The 21,125-nt window shown below is 46.5% G+C and overlaps 1 protein-coding gene across 1 annotated transcript; it reads left to right on the plus strand.

The window, feature by feature from the left end:
* Positions 1 to 15,618: 15,618 nt before the first annotated feature.
* On the plus strand, positions 15,619 to 18,071 carry CD70 (CD70 molecule; the record flags this gene model as incomplete). Its single annotated transcript, XM_080825331.1, has 3 exons — positions 15,619 to 15,801; positions 16,566 to 16,599; positions 17,598 to 18,071. The coding sequence occupies 3 exons, from the start codon at positions 15,619 to 15,621 to the stop codon at positions 17,984 to 17,986; spliced, it is 606 nt and encodes a 201-aa protein (XP_080681457.1). The 3' UTR covers positions 17,987 to 18,071.
* Between the last annotated feature and the right edge of the window lie 3,054 nt (positions 18,072 to 21,125).

The following is a 21,125-nucleotide window of genomic DNA, read 5'->3' on the forward strand; positions in this document are numbered from 1 at the left end:
ATGGAAAAGCGTTCCATGCTCATGGATTGGAAGGACAAATATTGTGAAAATGTCTATATTACCTAGAGCAATCTACACATTTAATGCAATCCCTATCAAAATACCATTATTTTCAAAGAAATAATCCTAAAATTTATATGGAACCAGAAAAGACCCCAAGTAGCCAGAGGAATGTTGGAAAAGAAAGCCAAAGTTGGTGGTATCACAATTCCAGACTTCAAGCTCTATTACAAAGCTGTCATCATCAAGACAGTGTGGTACTGGCACAATAACAGATACATAGATCAACAGAACAGAATAGAGAGCCCAGAAATGGACCCTCAACTCTATGGTCAACTAATCTTCCACAAAGCAGGAAAGACTGTCCAATGGAAAAGAGACAGCCTCTTCAACAAATGGTGTTGGAAAAATTGGACAGCCACATGCAGAAGAAAGAAACTGGACCATTTCTCTATACCACACACAAAAATAGACTCAAAATGGATGAAAGACCTCAATGTGACAAAGGAATCCATCAAAATTCTTGAGGACAACACAGACAGCAACCTCTTCGACCTCAACCTCAGCAACTTCTTCCTAGAAACATCACCAAAAGCAAGGGAAATAAGGACAAAAATGAACTATTGGGACTTCATTAAGATCAAAAGCTTTTGCATAGCAAAGGAAACAGTCAACGAAACCGAAAGACAACTGACAGAATGGGAGAAGATATTTGCAAATGACATATCAGATAAAGGGTTAGTATCCAAAATCTATAAAGAACTTACCAAACTCACCACCCAAAGAACAAATAATCCAGCCAAAAAATGGGCAGAAGACATGGACAGACACTTTTGCAAAGAAGACATCCAAATGGCCAACAGACACATGAAAAAGTGCTCAACATCACTTGGCATCAGGAAAATACAAATCAAAACCACAGTGAGATACTACCTCACACCAGTCAGAATGGCTAAAATTAACAAGTCAGGAAATGACAGATGCTGGCGAGGATTTGGAGAGAGGGGAACCCTCCTACACTGTGGGTGGGAATGCAAGCTGGTGCAACCACTCTGGAGAACAGCATGGAGGTTCCTCAAAAAGTTGAAAATAGAGTTACCCTATGACCAATTGCACTACTGGGTATTTATCCTAAAGATACAAATGTAGTGATCCGAAGGGGCACATGCATCCGAACATTTATAGCAGCAATGTCCACAACAGCCAAACTATGGAAAGAACCTACATGTCCATCAACAGATGAATGGATAAAGATGTGGTATATATATACATTGGAATACTATGCAGCCATCAAAAGAAACAAAATCTTGCCATTTGCAATGATGTGGATGGAACTAGAGGGTATTATGCTAAGTGAAGTAAGTCAATCAGAGAAAGACAATTACCATATGATCTCTCTGAGAGGAATTTGAGAGGCAGAGTGGGGGTCATGGGGGTAAGGGAGGGAAAAAATGAAACAAGATGGGACCGGGGAAGAAGGCAAACCATGAAAGACTCTTAATTTCAGGAAACAAACTGAAGGTGGCTGGAGTGGAGAGGAACTGGGGAAGGGGGGGGATGGGATGGTTGGGGATGGACATTGGGGAGGGTATGTGCTATGGTGAGTGCTGTGAATTGTGTAAGATTGAAAATTCACAGACCTTTGCCCCAAAGCAAACAATACATTATATGTTAATTTTTAAAAATTTAAAAATAATAAATAAATAAAAGTAGGTTGCTATACTAAAATGTTAATTGTAATAACCAAGATAACCACTAAGCAAATAAAATTTTTAGGAAAAGAGGGAAAGAAAGATAGATAGATAGATATTAGGGGTGCTGGGTGGCTCAGTTGGTTAAGCATCTGCCTTCAGTTCAGCTGGAATTGAGTCTCACATCGGGCTCCCTGCTCAGTGGGGAGTCTGCTTTTCCCTCTCCCTCTGCTGCTCCCCCTGCTTGTGTTCTCTTGCTCATTCTCTCACTCTCTCTCTCTCTTAAACAAACAAACAAACAAACAAATAAAATCTATTAAAGACTAGAATAAAATAAAAGGAAGACATTGGCATGTTGGCAAAAAAAAAAGGAAAACAAAAGCCAAAACGTCAAACAAACAAACAAACAAAAAAACATGTTCCATCTGTCCACAAGAGACTCACTTTACATGCAAAGACACACAAAGGCTGAAAGTAAAGAGGTGGGAAAAATTATCCCATCCAAATTATTCCAAAGAAGAGTTGGGAGGCTATAGTATTGTCAAACAAAATAAACCTTAAATCAAAAAGATCACAAGACACAAAGAAGAACATTATATACCAATAATGGTTCAAAACAACAAAAAGATATAACAATAATAAACATATGTACACCTAACAAGAGAGCCCCCAAATATAGGAAGCAAATATTGAAAAAACTGAAGCAAGGCTAGACAGTTCAACAATAATAGTTGTAGACTTTAATACATCACCCTCAATAATGACTATAACAATCAGATAGAAGATCAATAAGGAAACAGAAGACTTGAACAACATGATAAACCTCACACATATACAGAGCACTTGGCCTAACACTAGCAGACTACGTATCCTTCCCAAGTACATTCAACATTATTCAGGATAGACTGTATGTTGTGCCACAAAAGAAGTCTTAATAAATTTTTAAAGATTGACTCCATATACAGTACTTTTCCCAATGAACAATTGAGTAAATAAAACCAGAAATGAATCACAGAAGGGAAACTGGAAATTTCCCAAATATGTAGAAATTAAGCAGCACAATTTTAAACAACTAATGTGTCAAAGAAGGATTCATAAGAGAAGCTGGAAAATATCTTAAAATGAATGAAAGTTAAAACACAACTTACCGAAATGAACAGGAGGCAGCAAAAGCAGTACTATGAGGGAAATTTACAGATGTAAATGCATATATTTTAAAAAAAGATCTCAGGACGCCTGGGTGGCTCTGTCGGTTAAGCCGCTGTCTTCGGCTCAGGTCGTGATCCCAGGGTTCTGGGTTCTAGTCCGGAATTGGGCTCCTTGCTTGGCAGGGAGCCTGCTTCTCTCTCTGCCTCTGCCTGCTTGTGCGTGCTCTCTCTCTCTGACAAATAAATAAAGTCTTTAAAAATAAATAACTAAAAATAAAAGTAAAAACAATTTTAAAAGATCTCAAATCAATAAGTTCACTGCATACCTTAAGAAACTAGAAAAGGAATGTCAAGTTACGACACCCACAGAATAAAGGACAAAATAAAAGAGCAGATATAAATAAAATAGAGATTTATTTCCAGAATGCAAGGATGGTTCAACATAAAAAAAATCAACCCGTGTAATATACCAAATTGACAAATTGAAGGGGAAAAACATATTATCACTCCAAGTGATGCAGAAAAATCTTTTGACAAAATCCGCACTCTTTCATGACAAAAACACTCAATAAACAAGGACTACAGGGAAACTTCCTTAATGTAATAAAAGCTAGCTATAAAAACCCACAGCTAATAACATACTTGATAATGAAAGACCAAGAATAAGACACGAATACCTACTTTTGCCTGTTTTGTTAAACACAGTACGGGAAGTTCTAGCCTGAGCAATTAGACAAGAAAAAACAAAAGACTGCAGACTCGAAACTTCGAAACGAGAATGTGGCATCTGTAAGAGCCACAGAGCACTGCAAGAAGAAAGGAGGAGGCTGCCCTCTCACCAGGAATCTGGGAACCCCACACCTGAGTTTTTTTAACCAAAACTAGAGGCTGTTTATTCCCAAGGACTCAGTATTCCCCCTCCACATTCTTTGTCAGATTTGCTTTGCAACCCCTAGGGAGAGGTGAGTCTTATACTGGCAAGTCAACTTCAAAGCCTATTACACTTGAAAAAGATTGAAACATGCATTTTGGGGGGAGAGGGAGAGGTTCAGTATTCACTTAGAAAAACAAAGGTGTGTGTGACCCTGAAGATCCAAACACAGGTCATGAAGTGATATCAGAGGAATAAGTATTAAGGATCCTTTCATTCACTGAGACCTTTAATTCTGAGACATGTAGCATGAAATTCTGCTGATTATGGAGCAACTAATTATGTCATTGAATACTGCCCTGTGGCTATGGAAATACACACGTCTATAGCTACTACAGATTGTGCTATTAATACGTCTTTTCCACCATTCTTCGCTATATTGTTTTATTTATTTATTTATTTTGACAGAGATCACAAGTAGGCAGAGAGGCAGGTGGAGAGAGAGGTGGAAGCAGGCTCCCCGCTGAGCAGAGAGTCCGATGCGGGACTCGATCCCAGGACCCTGAGATCATGACCTGGGCCGAAGGCAGAGGCTTAACCCACTGAGCCACCCAGGATCCCCGTTTTAATGGAGATTTATTGTCTCACAGTTATAGAAGGCAGAAGTCCAATACCTAAGTGTTAGCAGGGCCATGCTCCCTGTGGAAACTGTAGGGAAGGAGCTTTCCCAGTTTCTTCCAGCTTCTGGAGGCAATCCTTGGTGTTTTTTGACTTGTAGATGCCTCCCTCCAATCTCTGTCTTTCTTCAGATGTGTGTATGTCTATATTTTTGGGAAACCCAGTTTTCCTCCTGTGTTTCTCCTTTATGCAGGCTTAGGAGAATGTGGAGGCTCAAAGTTTTCAACTGCACCTGCCCGGGGATTTGCATTACTACTCATTCGCCATCAGGAACCCGACTTTGATGTTGGAAACTTGCTTCAATAGCAAAAACAACCTTCGCTGAAATTCTGCGACCCTTACCGTTATGTGGCGAGTCAGGTGCCCAGCTCTGCCTGACCTCCACTGCAAGCGAGGACCTTTGCAGATGCTGCTAAGGGAGGACCCAGACTCTTGCACTACACCCTGAATTGGTTATTTATATATGAGCTGGTTCTTCTCTCTCTTCAAAATGTCAGTGTTGCTCAGCAGTAACCACCCAATTCCACAGTCTTTTTAGTTATTTCCCCCTAACTCTGAAACACCAGAGATATGGCACAAACCATGCGTCTCCTTCCTCCTGTATCCCATCTCAGTTCATCATTAGTGAAAGTATTAACACACTGCCCTAAGCTAGGGGAGGGGGTACTCAGCCATCCCTGTACCACCAAGGTTGGGGCTCTCACTGCCATCTGACCAGTGAGGTAGCTTATCCCAAATTCTCTTTCAGAGTCGTTTCCCAGGACTACTTTCGACATCCAATGTTTTAGGTTGGGTTTCCTAAAACCATTCGTGTCTACGGTTTGCTGCAGGAGGTCTCTTAGAAGGAACCCGTGAAAGACAAAGAACAGGACAGGAGGAGAAGCTACCCATGTCGATGTGACCGCAAGAGAAGAGAACCTGCCTCTGGCCTGATCTCATAGGGAGATCTGGAGCATGACAAGCATCACAATGGCTTTCCTGCCCAGAGACACAAGAAGTGTGGGCTGTTCTATCCCTAAATCGTTTAGTCATTGGCCAAGGACTACCCCCAAGCATGGGGTGATAACAACTTTCATGGCCTCTTCAAGCAAAATAACATCTGTCAGAGAAGGTCACTCTGTTGAGAAGCAGAGTACAAGAATGAGTCATGAGCAGCCAACACCCTCAGCAGCTGGAGGCTGGTGTCACAGCCTAGCAAAGAGGATCAAAAAGGAGCCAGTTGGGCTCCCCTGAGCACCTGATGCTCCTTGTCCATCACCCATTGGAGCATAAATTCCATAGAGCAGAAACCTGACTTTCTTTACCATTGTATCCCCGGTGCCTGGCACAGGGTAAGTGTTTATCAAATAGTTACTGACTGAATGTTCTCTAAGACAAGATCCATCAGGCATGCCCTGACTCAGAAGGACTCCTTGTTCTCTATTCCTAGGCCCTGAGAAGAGGTAAACAAATGAGGGATTAAGTAGAGAACATTTAGTAACACTAAAATCATGAGCCATGAAAGAGGAATCCCGTGGACCATACAAAAATTAGAAATGTTAGTGGCACCTGGGCTCAGTCAGCGAAGCGCCCGATTCTTGGTGTTTGGCTCAGGTCATGATGTCAGGGTCCTGAGATGGACCCCTGGGTTGGGCTCCACACTGGGCATAGAGCCTACGTAAGGATTCTTTCTCTCCCTCTCCCTCGGCCCCTCCCCCCACTCCCACTCAGGTGCTTGTTCTCTCTCTTTCTAAAAAATTAAGAACATTGGGACGCCTGGGTGGCTCAGTTGGTCAAGCGTCTGCCTTCCGCTCAGGTCATGATCCTGGGGTCCTTCCCTCTCTCTGCTCAGCCCAGAGCCTCCTTCTCCCTCTCCCTCCCTGCTCCCCCTGCTTGTGCTCAAGCTCTCTCTCTCTCTCTGTCAAATAAACAAATAAAATCCTAAATAAATAAATAAATATAAACATTTGCTCTTCTAAGTATACAATTAAGAAAAAATTTTTAAAAATCACAGAATGGGGGGCACCTGGGTGGCTCAGTGGGTTAAGGCCTCTGCCTTCAGCTCAGGTCATGATCCCAGGGTCCTGGGATCAGCCCCACCTCAGGCTCTCTGCTCAGCAGGGAGCCTGCCTCCCCCTCTCTCTCTGCCAGCCTCTCTGCCTGCTTGTGATCTCTGAAAAATAAATAAATAAAATCTTAAAAAAAATAAAAAAAATAAAAATAAAAATCACAGAATGGGAGTAAATATTTACGTTTTATGCCACGCATCTAAAAGAAATGTGCACCCAGAATATGTCAAGAACTCTTGCATCTCAAAAATTATAAGACAAAACCTCCGCCAAAAAAGAAAGAAAAGGAGAGGGTGGGAGAGAGAAAGAGGGAGGGAGCGAGGAAGGAAGAAAGAAAAAAGGAAAGAGAGAGAGAAAATTGTCAAAAATTTGGGAGATACGTCCTAGAGAAGATACACAGATGGCAAATGAACATTTGGAAAGATGCTCAACACTGGGTATTATGTAAGACTAATGAATCACTGACTTCTACCTCTGAAACCAATAAGACATTATATGTTAATTGAATTTAAATAAAAATAAATAAAAAAATTTTTAAAAGCTTTGTGAAGGGGCGCCTGGGTGGCTCAGTGGGTTAAGCCTCTGCCTTCGGCTCAGGTCATGAGCTCAGGGTCCTGGGATCGAGTCCTGCATCGGGCTCTCTGCTCAGCGGGGAGCCTGCTTCCCCCTTTCTCTCTCTGCCTGCCTCTCTGCCTGCTTGTGATCTCTCTCTCTCTCTCTGTCAAATAAATAAATAAAAAATTAAAAAAAAAAAACTTTGTGAAGTAACCATAAAGTTATTTGGAGGGATAAGAACCAGAAACCATCCAGAAATATTTTTTAAAATAAAAAATAACAAAGGAAGACTTTCTTTACCTGATATTCTTTGCTCAGAAATAGACAAGAAATATAAGGGTAATAATTTGGTATATGTTAGAACATGTAAAATCTATGAGGAAAAGAATGAAGGATTTATATTTTAGAAAAACCCAAATCAAGGACAGCTACATAGAAAGAAGAAAAGAATAATTATGATCCTACCACCAAGAAATAATCACTCTAACATGTAGAGAATACTACGCAGATCAGCATAAAATAGAATCATAATATATTTGTTCTTCTTTAAAGCCGGATTGTAATCAAGTATTTGTATAGCAAAATAAATTTCTACAATAACACTTGTAATACTTGCACAGTATTTCATGGCAAAGAAATAGTTTATTTAACTGATCAACAACTTTTTGTACTTTCAAGCAATTGAAAACTGTATAATTTTAAAAAACACCTATGAGGACTACTTTTATATTTAAATATTTTCATAATACTTTAACCTTTTCCTTAGTATACATTTTTAGATATACAACTGCTTCACAAAATATTATTAAGACTTTTGATATCCATTTCCAAATTGTCAAACGGGGAAGTGGTCCCGAGAATTTTCCACAAGCCCAATTCTTAAACTGGGTATTGCCACTATTCTTTGCATTTGACAATCTGATACTCCTAATGGTACTTTACTTCTGTTCTCCCTATCATAATTTTTAATATATTTTAATTTTTAAATTTTAATTTTAATTTAATTTAAGTTAATAAATTTAATTTAATAAATTAATTTAAAAATTTAATTTAAATTTAAATTTTAAATTTAAATTTTAATATATTCTTTGTCGTCTGTATGAAACAGACTTTCCAAGACTTCCGTTGAATATTTTTAGATTGGTATTTGCCTGTTTCATCATAGACGTTAAAATGTTTGCTGTGTCGTAAACTTCTATTGCGAACATTTAAAAAAAAAAAAAGATGTTCAATGTCACGGGTCATCAGAGAAGTGCACATTTATTTATTTATGTATTTGTCAATCCATCTATTTATTTATCTGTAAATATGGGACCTCTTTGCAAATTTGTGTGTCACCCCTGGGCAGGGGGCCTGCTAATCTTGTCTGTATCTGCCTAATTTCCTATATGCAAGCAAGCACAGGGAAGTGCAAATTTAAATGACAGCAAATTATCCCTGGGGTGGCTTAAACTAACGTGACAATGCAGACCAGTATTGATGAAGATATGGAGCCAGGAAACTCCGCGTAGGACGGCCACTTGGGGAGTTGGTCGGCAATTCCTTACCAAGTGGAGCTTGCTCCTAGCGTTTGACCCGCAGTCCCACTCCTGTGAATTTACCCTACAGAAATGATAGCACGCCCACCTGAAGACCCACACACAGTGCTCGTGACGTTGTTATCCACCACTGCCCGGCCCTGAAGACAACACAAACGCCCACTAGCGAATGCCAGAACAGATAAATGGGAGCTTCTCAGCAACGAATGGCCACCGAATATTGATACGCATAACATTATGAATGAGACAAAAACATTATGCTAAGAGGAAGGTGTCAAGCCCAGAACGGCTGCATGCTTCGGGATCTCACTTATATGAAATTGTAGAAAAAGCAAAATGGAAATGGCAGGATGTAGGTGGGTCGGTGGCCGCCTAGGGATGGATTGGGAAAAGCAGCCATGGAAGGGTCACCGGGCGACTTTCTAGGGCAACGGAGTTGTTCCAGATCTCCACTCTGGCATTATTCTGTGACCTAATGCGTCTGGCAAAACACGTCACACTGTACAGTTAAAATGGGTGAATTTTACTGGATAGAAATTATACCTCGATTAAAAATAAACCTTCACAGTGATGGAGGCAAAAATGGACAGACAGAGCCTGGATCCGGAGCTGATGGCTTCACTGAGCAGTTAAACCACACCAGCGAATGTTCATTTCCAAACATCTTATTCTCAGAGGAAAGCACTTTTCTGAAAAGGAGTAATCACTATTAGTCAGTGATTTCCTTTTCCTTGTCACTGAAAACCATCTTTTACCGTCCCGAGTCACAGGCCATGCCACAGAAGGTGTGGTCACCTGTTTAGACTTTTCAAGAAACCTGGGGGTCTAGCTTTTCACAGACCCAGAACAATTTGACTTGGTCAAATTGTTACTTAAAAACCACACTCGTCTCTCATGGCAAGGTAGGCGATCCCGGAGGACGTTATGCTGAGTGAAATAAGCCAGAAGCAGAAAGACAGTCACTGAATGGTCTTACTCATGTGTGGAATTTTAAAAAGTCCTCTATCAGACACATGAAAAAATGTTCATCATCATTAGCCATCAGGGAATTCAAATCAAAGCCATATTGAGATACCACCTTACACCAGTTAGAATGGCCAAAATTAGCAAGACAGGAAACACCGTGTGTTAGAGAGGATGTGGAGAAAGGGGAACCCTCTTACACTGTTGGTGGGAACGCAAATTGGTGCAGCCACTTTGGAGAACAGTGTGGAGATTCCTCAAGAAATTAAAAATAGAGCTTCCCTATGACCCTGCAATTGCACTACTGGGTATTTACCCCAAAGATACAGATGGAGTGAAAAGAAGGGCCATCTGTACCCCAATGTTTATAGCAGCAATGGCCACGGTCGCCAAACTGTGGAAAGAACCAAGATGCCCTTCAACGGACGAATGGATAAGGAAGATGTGGTCCATATACACTATGGAGTATTATGCCTCCATCAGAAAGGACGAATACCCAACTTTTGTAGCAACATGGACGGGACTGGCGGAGATGATGCTGAGTGAAATAAGTCAAGCAGAGAGAGTCAATTATCATATGGTTTCGCTTATTTGTGGAGCATAAGGAATAACACGGAGGACATGGGGAGATGGAGAGGAGAAGGGAGTTGGGGGAAATTGGAGGGGGAGATGAACCATGAGAGATCGCTTCTCGGCCTTTTGGCTAAGATCAAGTGTAGGAGATGAACCATGAGAGACTATGGACTCTAAGAAACAATCTGAGGGTTTTGAAGGGGCGGGGGTAGGAGGTTGGGGGAGCCTGGTGGTGGGTATTAAGGAGGGCACGTATTGCATGGAGCACTGGGTGTGGTGCATAAGCAATGAATTTTGGTACACTGAAAAGAAATTTAAAAAATTAAAAACGTTTTTAAAAAGTTTCCACTCATATAACTAAAAAGTGGACCAATGGCTGCCACGTAAGTTCTGGGGAATCTAGTGTGCAGAATGATGGAAATAATGAGGGCGCTGTGTTGTACACTTAAAATTTGCTAAGAGGGACACCTCGGTGGCTCAGGGAGTTAAGTGGTTAAACATCTGCCTTGGGCTCAGGTCATGAGCCCAGGGCCCTGGGCTCTTTCTCTTTCAAATAAATAACAATCTTTAAAAATCTTTTGTTAAGGGGATAACCTTAAGTGTTCTCACCACCAAAAACCAACAAGTTAGGAATTGTGAGGTGATGGACACGTTCATTAACTTGATGGTGGTGACCATTTCACAGTGCAAACACATAGTACATCATTGTGTTTTTTAAAAGATTTTTTTGATTGACTTATTTGGCAGAGAGAGAGCGTGTGCAAAGGAGCACCAGCAGGGCGAGGCCGAGGCAGAGGGGAGAAGCAGACTCCCTGCTGAGCAAGGAGCCCCATGGGGCTCGATCCCAGCACCCTTGGATCATGACCCGGACTGACCCTGACCGAAGGCAGCCACTTAACTGATTGAGCCACCCAGGTGCCCCTAAATGATCGTATTTTCTTTTTTGAATCACATCGTACAACCTCAAATGCATACGATTTTTATTTGTCAATCATTCCCCAATAAAGCTGGGGAAAAAATTAAAAATGTTGACAAACCACATTGGTTCCTGCTTCTCAGACTTGGCTCTGCCCGCAGAAATGACTCCCCAACCATTCCCCCGTCTCTGCAGATTCGTGTCACTTCTCCCAGCAGCTCCCGGAGTCCGTCTACTTCCCATTTCCTTGAATCTGGGTTGATCTTCCGATTTGCTTTCACCAAAAGAACAGGGTGGAGTGACACCGCCAGGCTGAGGTCCCGCAACCGGCGCGCCCCAGTTTTGCCTTCTCGGATCCAGCCCCCAGGCAAAGAAGGCTGGGACCATGTCGGAGGGCGGTTCGGCAGTTTCTCACAAAGCTAAACAGACCTTGGCATTCCCCCAAAGGAGGTCAAACGCTTACCCCCCACCCCGCGCGCACAGAAGCCTGCGCGCACAGAAGCCTGCGCGCCGTTTTACGCCGAAGCGCCCCAACTTGGAAGCAGGTGTCCAGTAGGTGAATGGACATCCCGACAACGAGCGGTCACTCAGCGCTACGGAGACGTGAGCTCGCCACCCTGAAGGGACGCGGAGGAGGGAAGGTGCATGCGGGCTCCCGAGCCAAAGAAGCCAGTGTGCAGAGTCTACCTACGGCGCGATCGCAACTACCCGCAGTTCAGGGAAAGAGGAAGCCCGGGAGCAGAGTCACATTACTTCTTCGCATCAGGCTGCCCTCCCCAGGGGCGTGGAGGTGGGGAGCAATCGATGCACGGAGCCCCCCTAAAGTCCCAGTCCGGTCATTTCAGAACCGAGGAGGGGAGAAACCAGGCATGTGATGCAAATGTGTAATCAAACTCGGGCGCAGCCCCTTCCGGCTTAGAGGACCCAGCTGGCCACCACCCGCTCCAGCCCTGCCGCTGTGGGAGATGAAAGTCCTACCCGACCCGCTTTCCCCCGGCCGCCTGAAGTTTAAAAAAATGACCTGCCCCCAGCCCAGGCATAAACCCTCGGGGCGCCTGGGTGGCTCAGTGGGTTAAAGCTTCTGCTTTCGGCTCAGGTCATGATCTCAGGGTGCTGGGATCGATCGAGCCCCGCATCGGGCTCTCTGGTCGCCAGGGAACCTGCTTCTCTCTCTTTCTCTGCCGGCCTCTCTGCCTGCTTGTGATCCCTGTCTGTCAAATAAATAAATAAAATCTTTAAAAAAAAAAAAAAAAAAGCCCTCAATAACGAATGGGTGTTCACATTGGTTCTGTTTTCCTTCTGACTACAAATCACACCACGCGGAACAGATGTGTGGATATCTGCGTTTGTGATGGGGGACAGTGTGCGTGTCCGAGAAAATGCCCTGAAGTATGAAAATGCCCTGAAGTAAGAAAATGCCCCTTTCTGCGGGCAGAAAGGGAAGGCACCTTCTGGTCTCTTGGCTGATTTGGCCGGACCCCGCCCTTGCCAAAGGTGGGATCCATTTCACATCCCATCGCCCCGCTGTGAGGCCGCGTCTCCAGCCACAGGTCAGCAGCCCAGCCAGGCCCCCAGCGCTTTGATCTTTTACCCATTCATAGGGGAAAAAGAAAACGTGTATTCTACAGGCTTTGAACTTCCAAATGCTTTTATCATGAAAAGAGAGCATATCCTACGCTGTTATTTCACGGGCACATGCGTTTCTTTTTATAAGCCGACTGCTTTTTCTGTTTCGCGTTTCTAGAGAGTATCAGTCATTTCTTAAAGACTTCACATATGTGGCGCCCGGGCGGCTCAGTCATGACCCCAGGGTTCTGGGATCGAGTCCTGCATCGGACTCCCCCCCTCTCCACTCTCCCTGCTTGTGTTCCCTCTCTCGATGTGTCTCTGTCAAATAAATAAGTAAAATCTTTAGGGAAAAAAAAAAAAAGGACTTCACTTATATTTCCTGCCTTAAAGGCAATCATCATTAATGTCTGATCAACCTTTCCTTTTTCATGCTTGTTTCTTATCTTCCGTGTATGGGGGGGGGGGGTTTACACCTTTAAATTGCTGCTTTTAATGGCGTGATTACTCATTTATATGTGAAACCACGAGCATGTTATTTATGTCTTCTTAGTTGCTGTTTTTTTTTCCACATGCTTAACATCTCACTGCACCAGGGTGAATTTTTATGAAATCACCACACTTTCGGTGTTTTCTTGGTTTCTTTTTTTCCTTTTTACACTTAAACCTTTGATCCCGCTGGAATTTACTAGGGCTCTGGCCATCTCTTTGGCTTTTCTGTAAACCGCTGATTGATGTAATTTGCAGTTTACTGCCCAGAGAAATTGACGCCCATTTTCTGTGTTTATAAGCCATTCAAATTCCTTTCTTCGCGAATTGTCTGTTCGAGCCCTTGTGCGTTCTTCTAATGAAGAACGCTGAAATTTGTTTTTGTGGCTGAAAATAACAAAATCGAGGGTGGGCCTCTACTGAGCCCTTACTGTATGCTCGTACCGCGCTATGGCCTTACACACGCGCCTTTCCTTTGAACCTCATCACAGCCCACGTTATAGATGGGAATATTGACCTTAAAAGCTGATGAGGGCATGAGTTTCCCAAAACCTCAGCACTAAAAGGTTACCTTCTGGAGAATGGAATCCAGGCATGTCAGGGGATTGCAGATCCCATGTACCTGACCAGCCGCGTACCACGGCTAGAGGGAGATCGGGAAGGGACACTGGTGGGATTGCAGGAAACCATCAAAAATCCATTGTGGGCATATAAAAAAAAAAAATCCGTTGTGGGGAACATGACACAATGGGGACTAGAGGTTCTGGAGATGGGGTTAGTGGCTGGAGCTAGACTTTAGAACCCGGTGGGGGAGCAGTACAATAAGGAAGAAGGTTGGAAAAAAATTCCTTGTCTCAAGCCATCACCGCGCTCAGGAGAGCTTGAGGTGGGGGGAGTCTTTGGGAGTCCCGCCAGCTGAAGCCCCCAGACATAATCCTAGGGCTTTAGGGAAGGAAATTCCTTTAGTGGTTGGTAGTCTCAGGGTGCATGGCCAATCACCTGCATCCCAAGGATTCTGAACGTGTTTGACTCCTTTCTTTCCCCTTCCTCCTCTTCTGCCTCTCCCGTCAGCCAACTTTGTGGCCTCAAGTTCTGAAATCTATCCCGCCCTATCCGTCCTCCAAGCCAGGTCTCCGGGAGTCCTCACTTTGGAAGGAAATGTTCAAATTCCGATGCCTACAGGTAAAGTTCCCCGGAACACAACACGGCCACGTTGGCTTGACCCCCCGGCTACCGCGGCTTTCCTGCCAGGCTGGCTTAGATCGGCACAGTCCCACGAGCCCACGTGGTCTCTCCACGCCTTGTAGCTGTGCCTGGTACCGGATTCTTGTGGCGGTCCCAACACAGTACCGCAAAGGGGGAGGCTTGAAACGACAGGAATTTATTCTGTCACAGTTCGAGAGACCAGATGTGTGAAATCAAGGTGTCCACCGGGCCTCCCTCCCTCCCAAGGCTTTAGGAAAAAATCCTTCCAGAGGTGCCTGGGTGGCTCGGTCCATTAAGCATCTGCCTTCGGGCTCAGGTCACGATCCCCGGCATCCTGAGATCTGGGATGGAGCCCTGCATTCACGTCTGGCTTCGGGCTCAGTGGGGAGCCTGCTTCTCCCTGTCCCTCTGCAGCTCCCCCTGGTTGTGCGCTCCCCCCACACACCCATAAAATAAACTTTAATTTTTTTTTTTTAAGAACCCTTCCTTGCCTCTTCCTGGTTTCCGGTGCTCCAAGCAATCCTTAGTGTTCTTTGGCTTGTAGATAAATCCCTCTGATGTGCACCTTCATCTGCACGTGGCCATCTCCCCTCTGTGTCTCTGTATGTGCTCTCCTTTCCTTACAAGAGGCCATCCATTGGGTCTAGGACCCACTGTCGTCCAGTATGACCTCATCTAATTACAACCAGGAAGACCTGGCTCCCAGGCGAGGTCACATACCAAATGAGGTTCTAGGCAGACAGGATTTGGGGGGAGGAGGGACACGCTTGTCAACCCACTGCCACCGTCAGGAGCCGGGGGGCCCCTGAGAGGAAGAGAGAGCTGGAGGGTGTTGTGGGAGGGTTAGGAGAGCAAGCCGGCCAAGTGACCACCCCTCTGCTTTTGCTCTCCTTCTATTGGGCACGTCGGTCACGTGGCCCCACAACGCGCTGGGAAAGAGCTGAGAAGCACATGGACATTTGGGGATCCCCCTGCTTTCCCTGCCTGTTTGCTGTACCCCTAAAACCCAGCGCAGCAGCATCTGGTCCGTAAGAGATGCTCAGTGAAGGTTTGTTGAGTGAGTGAATGAATGAATGAATGAATACCAGAAAGGTGAGGGTCTGGAGCCATATAGGAAGTCTGAGGGGCCCGAGGCAGCCCTTGGATCCCTGGCGCACCCCGGTAGGAGCCGAGGATGGGCAGAAGCTGGGGGGGATTTCCCTGCTCGGCGAACAGCTCAAATCCCTCCCCTTTGCCGGACATCCCCAGAGTGCGGTGGGGCGGGTCCCAGGCGGGTTCGGGCAGGCCGGGGCCCCAGGGCTGAGGGAGGGCGGCCGTTTCCTGTCGCCCCCGCTGCTCGGCGGCTCGCCCCGCGCCCGCCAGCCGAGGCAGGACCGATGCAGCTCCGGCTGAGGACCACGATGGCGGAGGAGGGTTCCGGCTGCCCGGTGCCCCGCCTGCCCTGGGCGTCCATCCAGAGGGTTGCTCTGCCGCTGCTCATCCTGGCCGGCGTGATCGCTGTGCTCTACTGCCTCTTGTGCCCGCGCCCCGCGCAGCAGCGGCAGCTCGAGTCACCTGGGGTAAGTCGAAAAGGAAGGCGGAGAGATGCAAACCTGCCACCTGCTCCGTGGAGCGTGGGGACCTCCGGGTGGGGCCTCGTGGGGGCGCGGAGGGGAGGGGAACAACCGGGAAGAGAATGCGACCGGGCAGCGCCGGGCGCAGACTGAGAGACGAGACGCGGGGGGAAAAAAAAAAATCGAAATGAGATGGAGACAAGTCGTTCTGGTCGGGGGAGAACGGAGACCCGGCCGGCAGACAGGGCAGGGCAGGGCTTCTCTGGATGTCTGGGCTTGGGGGGCGGGGGGCGGCAGGGAATGTCGGTTGAGCCCGGGAGGTAAATCCCGGGTGGGGATCCCGGAGTGCGGAGGTTGCAGCTGAGAAAGGGGCATCCGATGTGGGCATGGAAAATGACTCGTCTTTGGTGTTCCCCCAGCGGGCTGACTCAGAAGCTGCTGGGGGCTTCACGAAGTCGGGAGGGGGTGGGTTCGGGACCTCCAAGGGCAAGCGACCCACAGCGCTCTTCTGGAAACCCTGGACACCCACCACAGGGACCCCCTTTGGGGGCAGCGCATGGGGGGGCGGGACTTGGCAGCGGGGAGACAGCAGGTGTAGGCAGTTCAAACCTACTTCCTCTTTAAAAGCTCTTTTTTAAAAAATCACAACTCAGTCCAACGTGTTGAGAAGTGGGTAGGAGGACCACCAGAGAAAGGAGAGGTCTTCATCTGGGGGGACCTTAAAGGCTTGATGCTGATGTGCCCACCGGTTTTCTCTTCTTTCCTTCCAGTGGGACATGGCTGAGCTCCAGCTGAACCACACAGGTAACCCCTGGTGCATGTGGGGGAGGCAGAAAGAGAGAGGGACAGAAAAAGAGAAATCGAGATGGAGAGACAGAAAGAGAAAGAGAGGCGAAGTAGGGCAGTGTTTCTGGCTCTCTGCTCCCTTACTTTCTCAGTCCCTTGCATTTTATCCTCTGCCTTGGGAGAACTAAAACACCGCCCATCACGGTCACGGTCGTTGTCAGATTCCTTTATCCCCCCCACAGACCTTAACTGAGCAGCTGCTGTGAGCCGAGGCCCCTGCAGGGAAGAGGACTGCACTTGCCTCGCACCCACGGGCTCAGACAGTAAATGAATGAATGCATGAAACACGCAGCTGCCGTGGAGGGTGCAACCCGCCTCTGATATGTTTTACAGAAAAATGAAGCAGGGGACGGGATTGGGGCCTGCCAGGGTTCGTTTTGCCACGGGCAGTGAGGTCCTCAGGAGCAGCGTCCCTGAGAAGGTGGCCTTAGATCAAAGATGCGGAGGCGGTGAGGGAGGGAGCCGCCAGCTGGTGGCCCGTGGGGAAGCCAGTCCCCTCCTGGGCTCTCTCTAACCCTCCCCACAGTGGGGCCTTTCCCCGCTCATCCCCAGAGGCTCGAATGCTGTGTTGGTTGCATTTGGTAATGGAAGGAAACCCTGTTCCTCTTTTTCTTCTCTGGCCCTTTCCATCCTGGCTGCTGGGACAGAATACGGTAGATGGGGTAGCTTGTAAGAGCGTTGCTGGAAGCTGGAAGTTCAGGATCAAGGTATCAGCAGATTCGGTGTCTGGCAAGAACCTGCTTCCCGGTGTCTAGGTGGCCTCCTTTTCTCTGTGTACTCACAGGGCCGACCGGGGGGAGAGGGCGCCACCCTCAAGATCTCATCCCCTCCCAGAGGCCCCACCCAATACCATGACCTTGGGGGTTAGGTCTCAAACCAGGAATCTTGGACATCTGGGCTCTAGCGCTCCTTCCCTAAACCTCCGACCTCCCACTTCCCCGACACTCTGCCTCTAGGTCGGCGGCGAGATGGCAGGTTGCGCTGGCTGGGAGGCCCGGCCCTGGGCCGCTCCTTCTTGCACGGACCGGAGCTGGACAACGGGCAGCTGCGTGTCCGACACAGTGGCATCTATAGGCTGCACATCCAAGTGACACTGGCCAACTGCTCGTCCTCCCGGTGGGCCACCGCGCGCCACAGGGCCACCCTGACGGTGGGCGTCTGCTCCCCTGCAGCCCACAGCATCAGCCTGCTGCGTCTCAACTTTCATGAAGGCTGTGTGGTCACCTCCCAGCGCCTGACACCACTGGCCCGAGGGGACACACTCTGCACCAACCTCACCCTGCCCCTGCTGCCATCCCCAAACGCTGATGAGACGTTTTTTGGGGTTCAGTGGGTCCACCCCTAATTATTGCCCCTCTTGACCCAGATCAGTGGGGAGGGCGTGTTTTCTCTTTTCTTTTTTCTTTCTCTAATAAAAATGTTTTCTTTTTTCTTTGTGTATCTCTGCAGTATAGCGCCTTATAAATATCTATTGGGTCTTTGCCTTCATTTCTGGCACAGAGCTCCAGGGCCAGAAAACCCTTGGAATTTCCTAAGTGATGAGAATGATAAAGGTGTCTTTTGTTATGCTAATGAGGTGACTTCGGGAAAGCCCTCTGTTCACCTAGGGTCTGGGGCCAGGTTGCCAGGGGAACCAACCAAGGAATAGGGGGTTGGAACTTTCAGTTCCCGCCACCAGAAACCTGTGTAATGAAGCCTCCTTAAAAACGCTGGAGAAGGGGCGCCTGGGTGGCTCAGTGGGTTAAAGCCTCTGCCTTCAGCTCAGGTCCTGATCTCAGGGTCCTGGGATCGAGCCCCACATCGGGCTCTCTGCTCAGCGGGGAGGCTGCTTCCTCCTCTCTCTCTGCCTGCCTCTCTGCCTACTTGTGATCTCTATCAAATAAATAAATAAAATCTCTAAAAAAAAAAAAAAGCTGGAGAAGGTGGTTATGGGGCGTAGGGAGGGAAAAAATGAAACAGGCTGGGATCGGGAGGGAGACAAACCACAAGAGACTCCTAATTTCATGAAACAAACTGAGGTTTGCTGGGATGTGGGGGGTGGGAGGGATGGGGTGGCTGGGTGATGGACACTGGGGAGTGTATGTGCTATGGTGAGTGCTGTGAATTGTGTGAGACTGATGACTCACAGACCTGTAGCCCTGGGGCAAATAATACATTATACGTTAGTTTAAAAAAATTTTTTTAAATGCCGGAGGATGGGGTTAGGAGAGCGTCAGGACTGGTAAAGGGTGGCTTGCTTGGAGAGAACATGGAGGGGGCTGGTGGAGGTTCACCAACCACTTGTGGCTTGGCGCTGCCTGATTCAAACTGGTCGTTTTTTAACATTTTTTTTTTTAAATTTCTGGTGCCTGGGTGGCTCAGTCATTACGCGTCTGCCTTCAGCTCAGGTCATGATCCTGCACCGGACTCTGCTCAGCAGGAGCCTGCTTCCCCCTCTCTCACTCCCCCTGCTTGTGTTTCTTCTCTGTGTGTGTGTGTGTGTGTGTCTCAAATAAATAAATAAAATCTTTCAAAAGAATTTTTTCACTTATTTATTTACTAGAGAGTGTGCAAGCACAAGCAGGGGGAACAGCCAGCAAAGGGAGAAGCAGGCTCCCCGCTGAGCAAGGAGCCAGAGGCGGGGCTTGATCCCAAGACCCTGGGATGGTGACCTGAGCCAGAGGCAGATGCCCCTCAAATTGGTTTTTGTTCAAATAAATTCTTAAAATGTTTGTTTGCCTCAGTTTATCTTTTAACAGATCTCTATAGTATTTATCGCCTTTGAACATTTTAGAGGGATCCACTTACTTATTTTCCTTATTGTCTGTCTTCCTGCTACAACCAACTAGAATGAAGAACTGGGGAGGCCAGGGATTGTGGTCTCTGCTGCGCAGAGGGAATTGCTTAGCACGTACCTTTGAGTGAACGAATGAATTCTATCAGCTAGAAAACCACCATCATGACCCCACAGAGCAATGTGCACACTTAGCACCTGCATCTTGATTTTTTTTTAAGATTTTATTTATTCATTTGAGACGGGGGGGGCGCACAGGGGGGCACAAAGCAGACTCCCCACTGAGCAGGGAGCCTAATGCAGGGCATGATCCCAGGACCCCAAGATCAAGACCTGACCCAAAGACAGATGCTTAACCTACTGAGACACACAGGCACCCCTGCATCTTGATTTCTAATACCATTCTCTGTTAAAAAGAAATCAGGGCTCCTTTGAGAAATGGCTGATTGTAGTAGTGGGACCAAAAAATTTGCAGGATGACCATGGAGCATTGTGTAAGTGGCAGAAATAAGGATGTACACGAAAGAAGGAAGGAAAGGAAAGGAAAGAAAGAAAGGGAGAAAGAAAGAGAGAGAAGGAAAGGAAGGGAGGGAGGGAAAGAAAGAAATGAGAGAGCGAGCGAAAGAAAGAAAGAAAGAAATATGGATGTCATATTGGTCTGTGTATGTCAAAGGAGCACAGAAGGGAACTGACAAAGCCTCCAATGACTAAAATTGGAACAATTTGAGCGATAAAATAAATAGAATCATACTGAATTATAATTCAAAATATAAAATAAATATCCATGAGTCCATATTGATATAAATAGGTGATTGAATACATAAATGGGGAAGAAGAGACAAAAACCTTGTGCAGGATTTCAAATTTATGTTGTTAACCTTAAAAGTGAAACTGCTGGTTATGGGCGGCCTGAGTGGCTCAGTCCGTTAAGCAACCCATTCTTGGTTTCAGCTCAGGTCGTGATCTCAGGGTTTTTGTTTTTGTTTTTTGTTTTTTGTTTTTTGTTTTTAAGATTTTACTTATTTATTTGACAGAGATCACAAGGAGGCAGAGAGGCAGGCAGAGAGAGAGGGGGAAGCAGGCTCCCCACTGAGCAGAGAGCCCTATGGATGATGGATGCGGTGCTCAATCCCAGGACCCTGAGATCATGACCTGAGCCGAAGGCAGAGGCTTAACCCACTGAGCCACCCAGGTGCCCCGATCTCAGGGTTTTGAGATCAAGTCCCACATCAGGCTCCTTGCTCAGCACAGAGTCTGCTTGTCCCTCTCCCTCTTCTCATCCTTCTGCTCTCTTACTCTCTCTTTTCCTCTAAATAAATTAACAAAATCTTAAAAAAAAAAAAAACCTGCCAGTTATTTTACCAACAAAAAATGGGTTTATTGAGGAATAGCAGAAGACTTCAATCCACAATAAGCAAGCTTTGGCAAAACTATAGGCACGTCTGCTGAACAAAGGAAAGGATTGCTCTTTATAGAGGAAAGCAGGAAACTGGGAATGTTGGCATAAACAAAGAGTCCACTGGAGTCACCTGGGAGGTTGAAGTATAAGGGCTTCTCATTAGGTGAGCTGTGAGTCTCCCATCAGTTACACTGCCGCCAAGGTAGGAGGAAAACTTCCTTCCTCCTGCTGGTGTAGTCAAGTGTATCCATGTGCAAGGTGTGTCTCTTCCTGTTGGATTTACAATGAATGATGAGTGTTACAATGAATGAG

The sequence above is a fragment of the Martes martes genome (assembly GCF_963455335.1).
Source record: "Martes martes genome assembly, chromosome: 1".
NCBI classification, from domain to species: Eukaryota; Metazoa; Chordata; class Mammalia; order Carnivora; family Mustelidae; genus Martes; species Martes martes.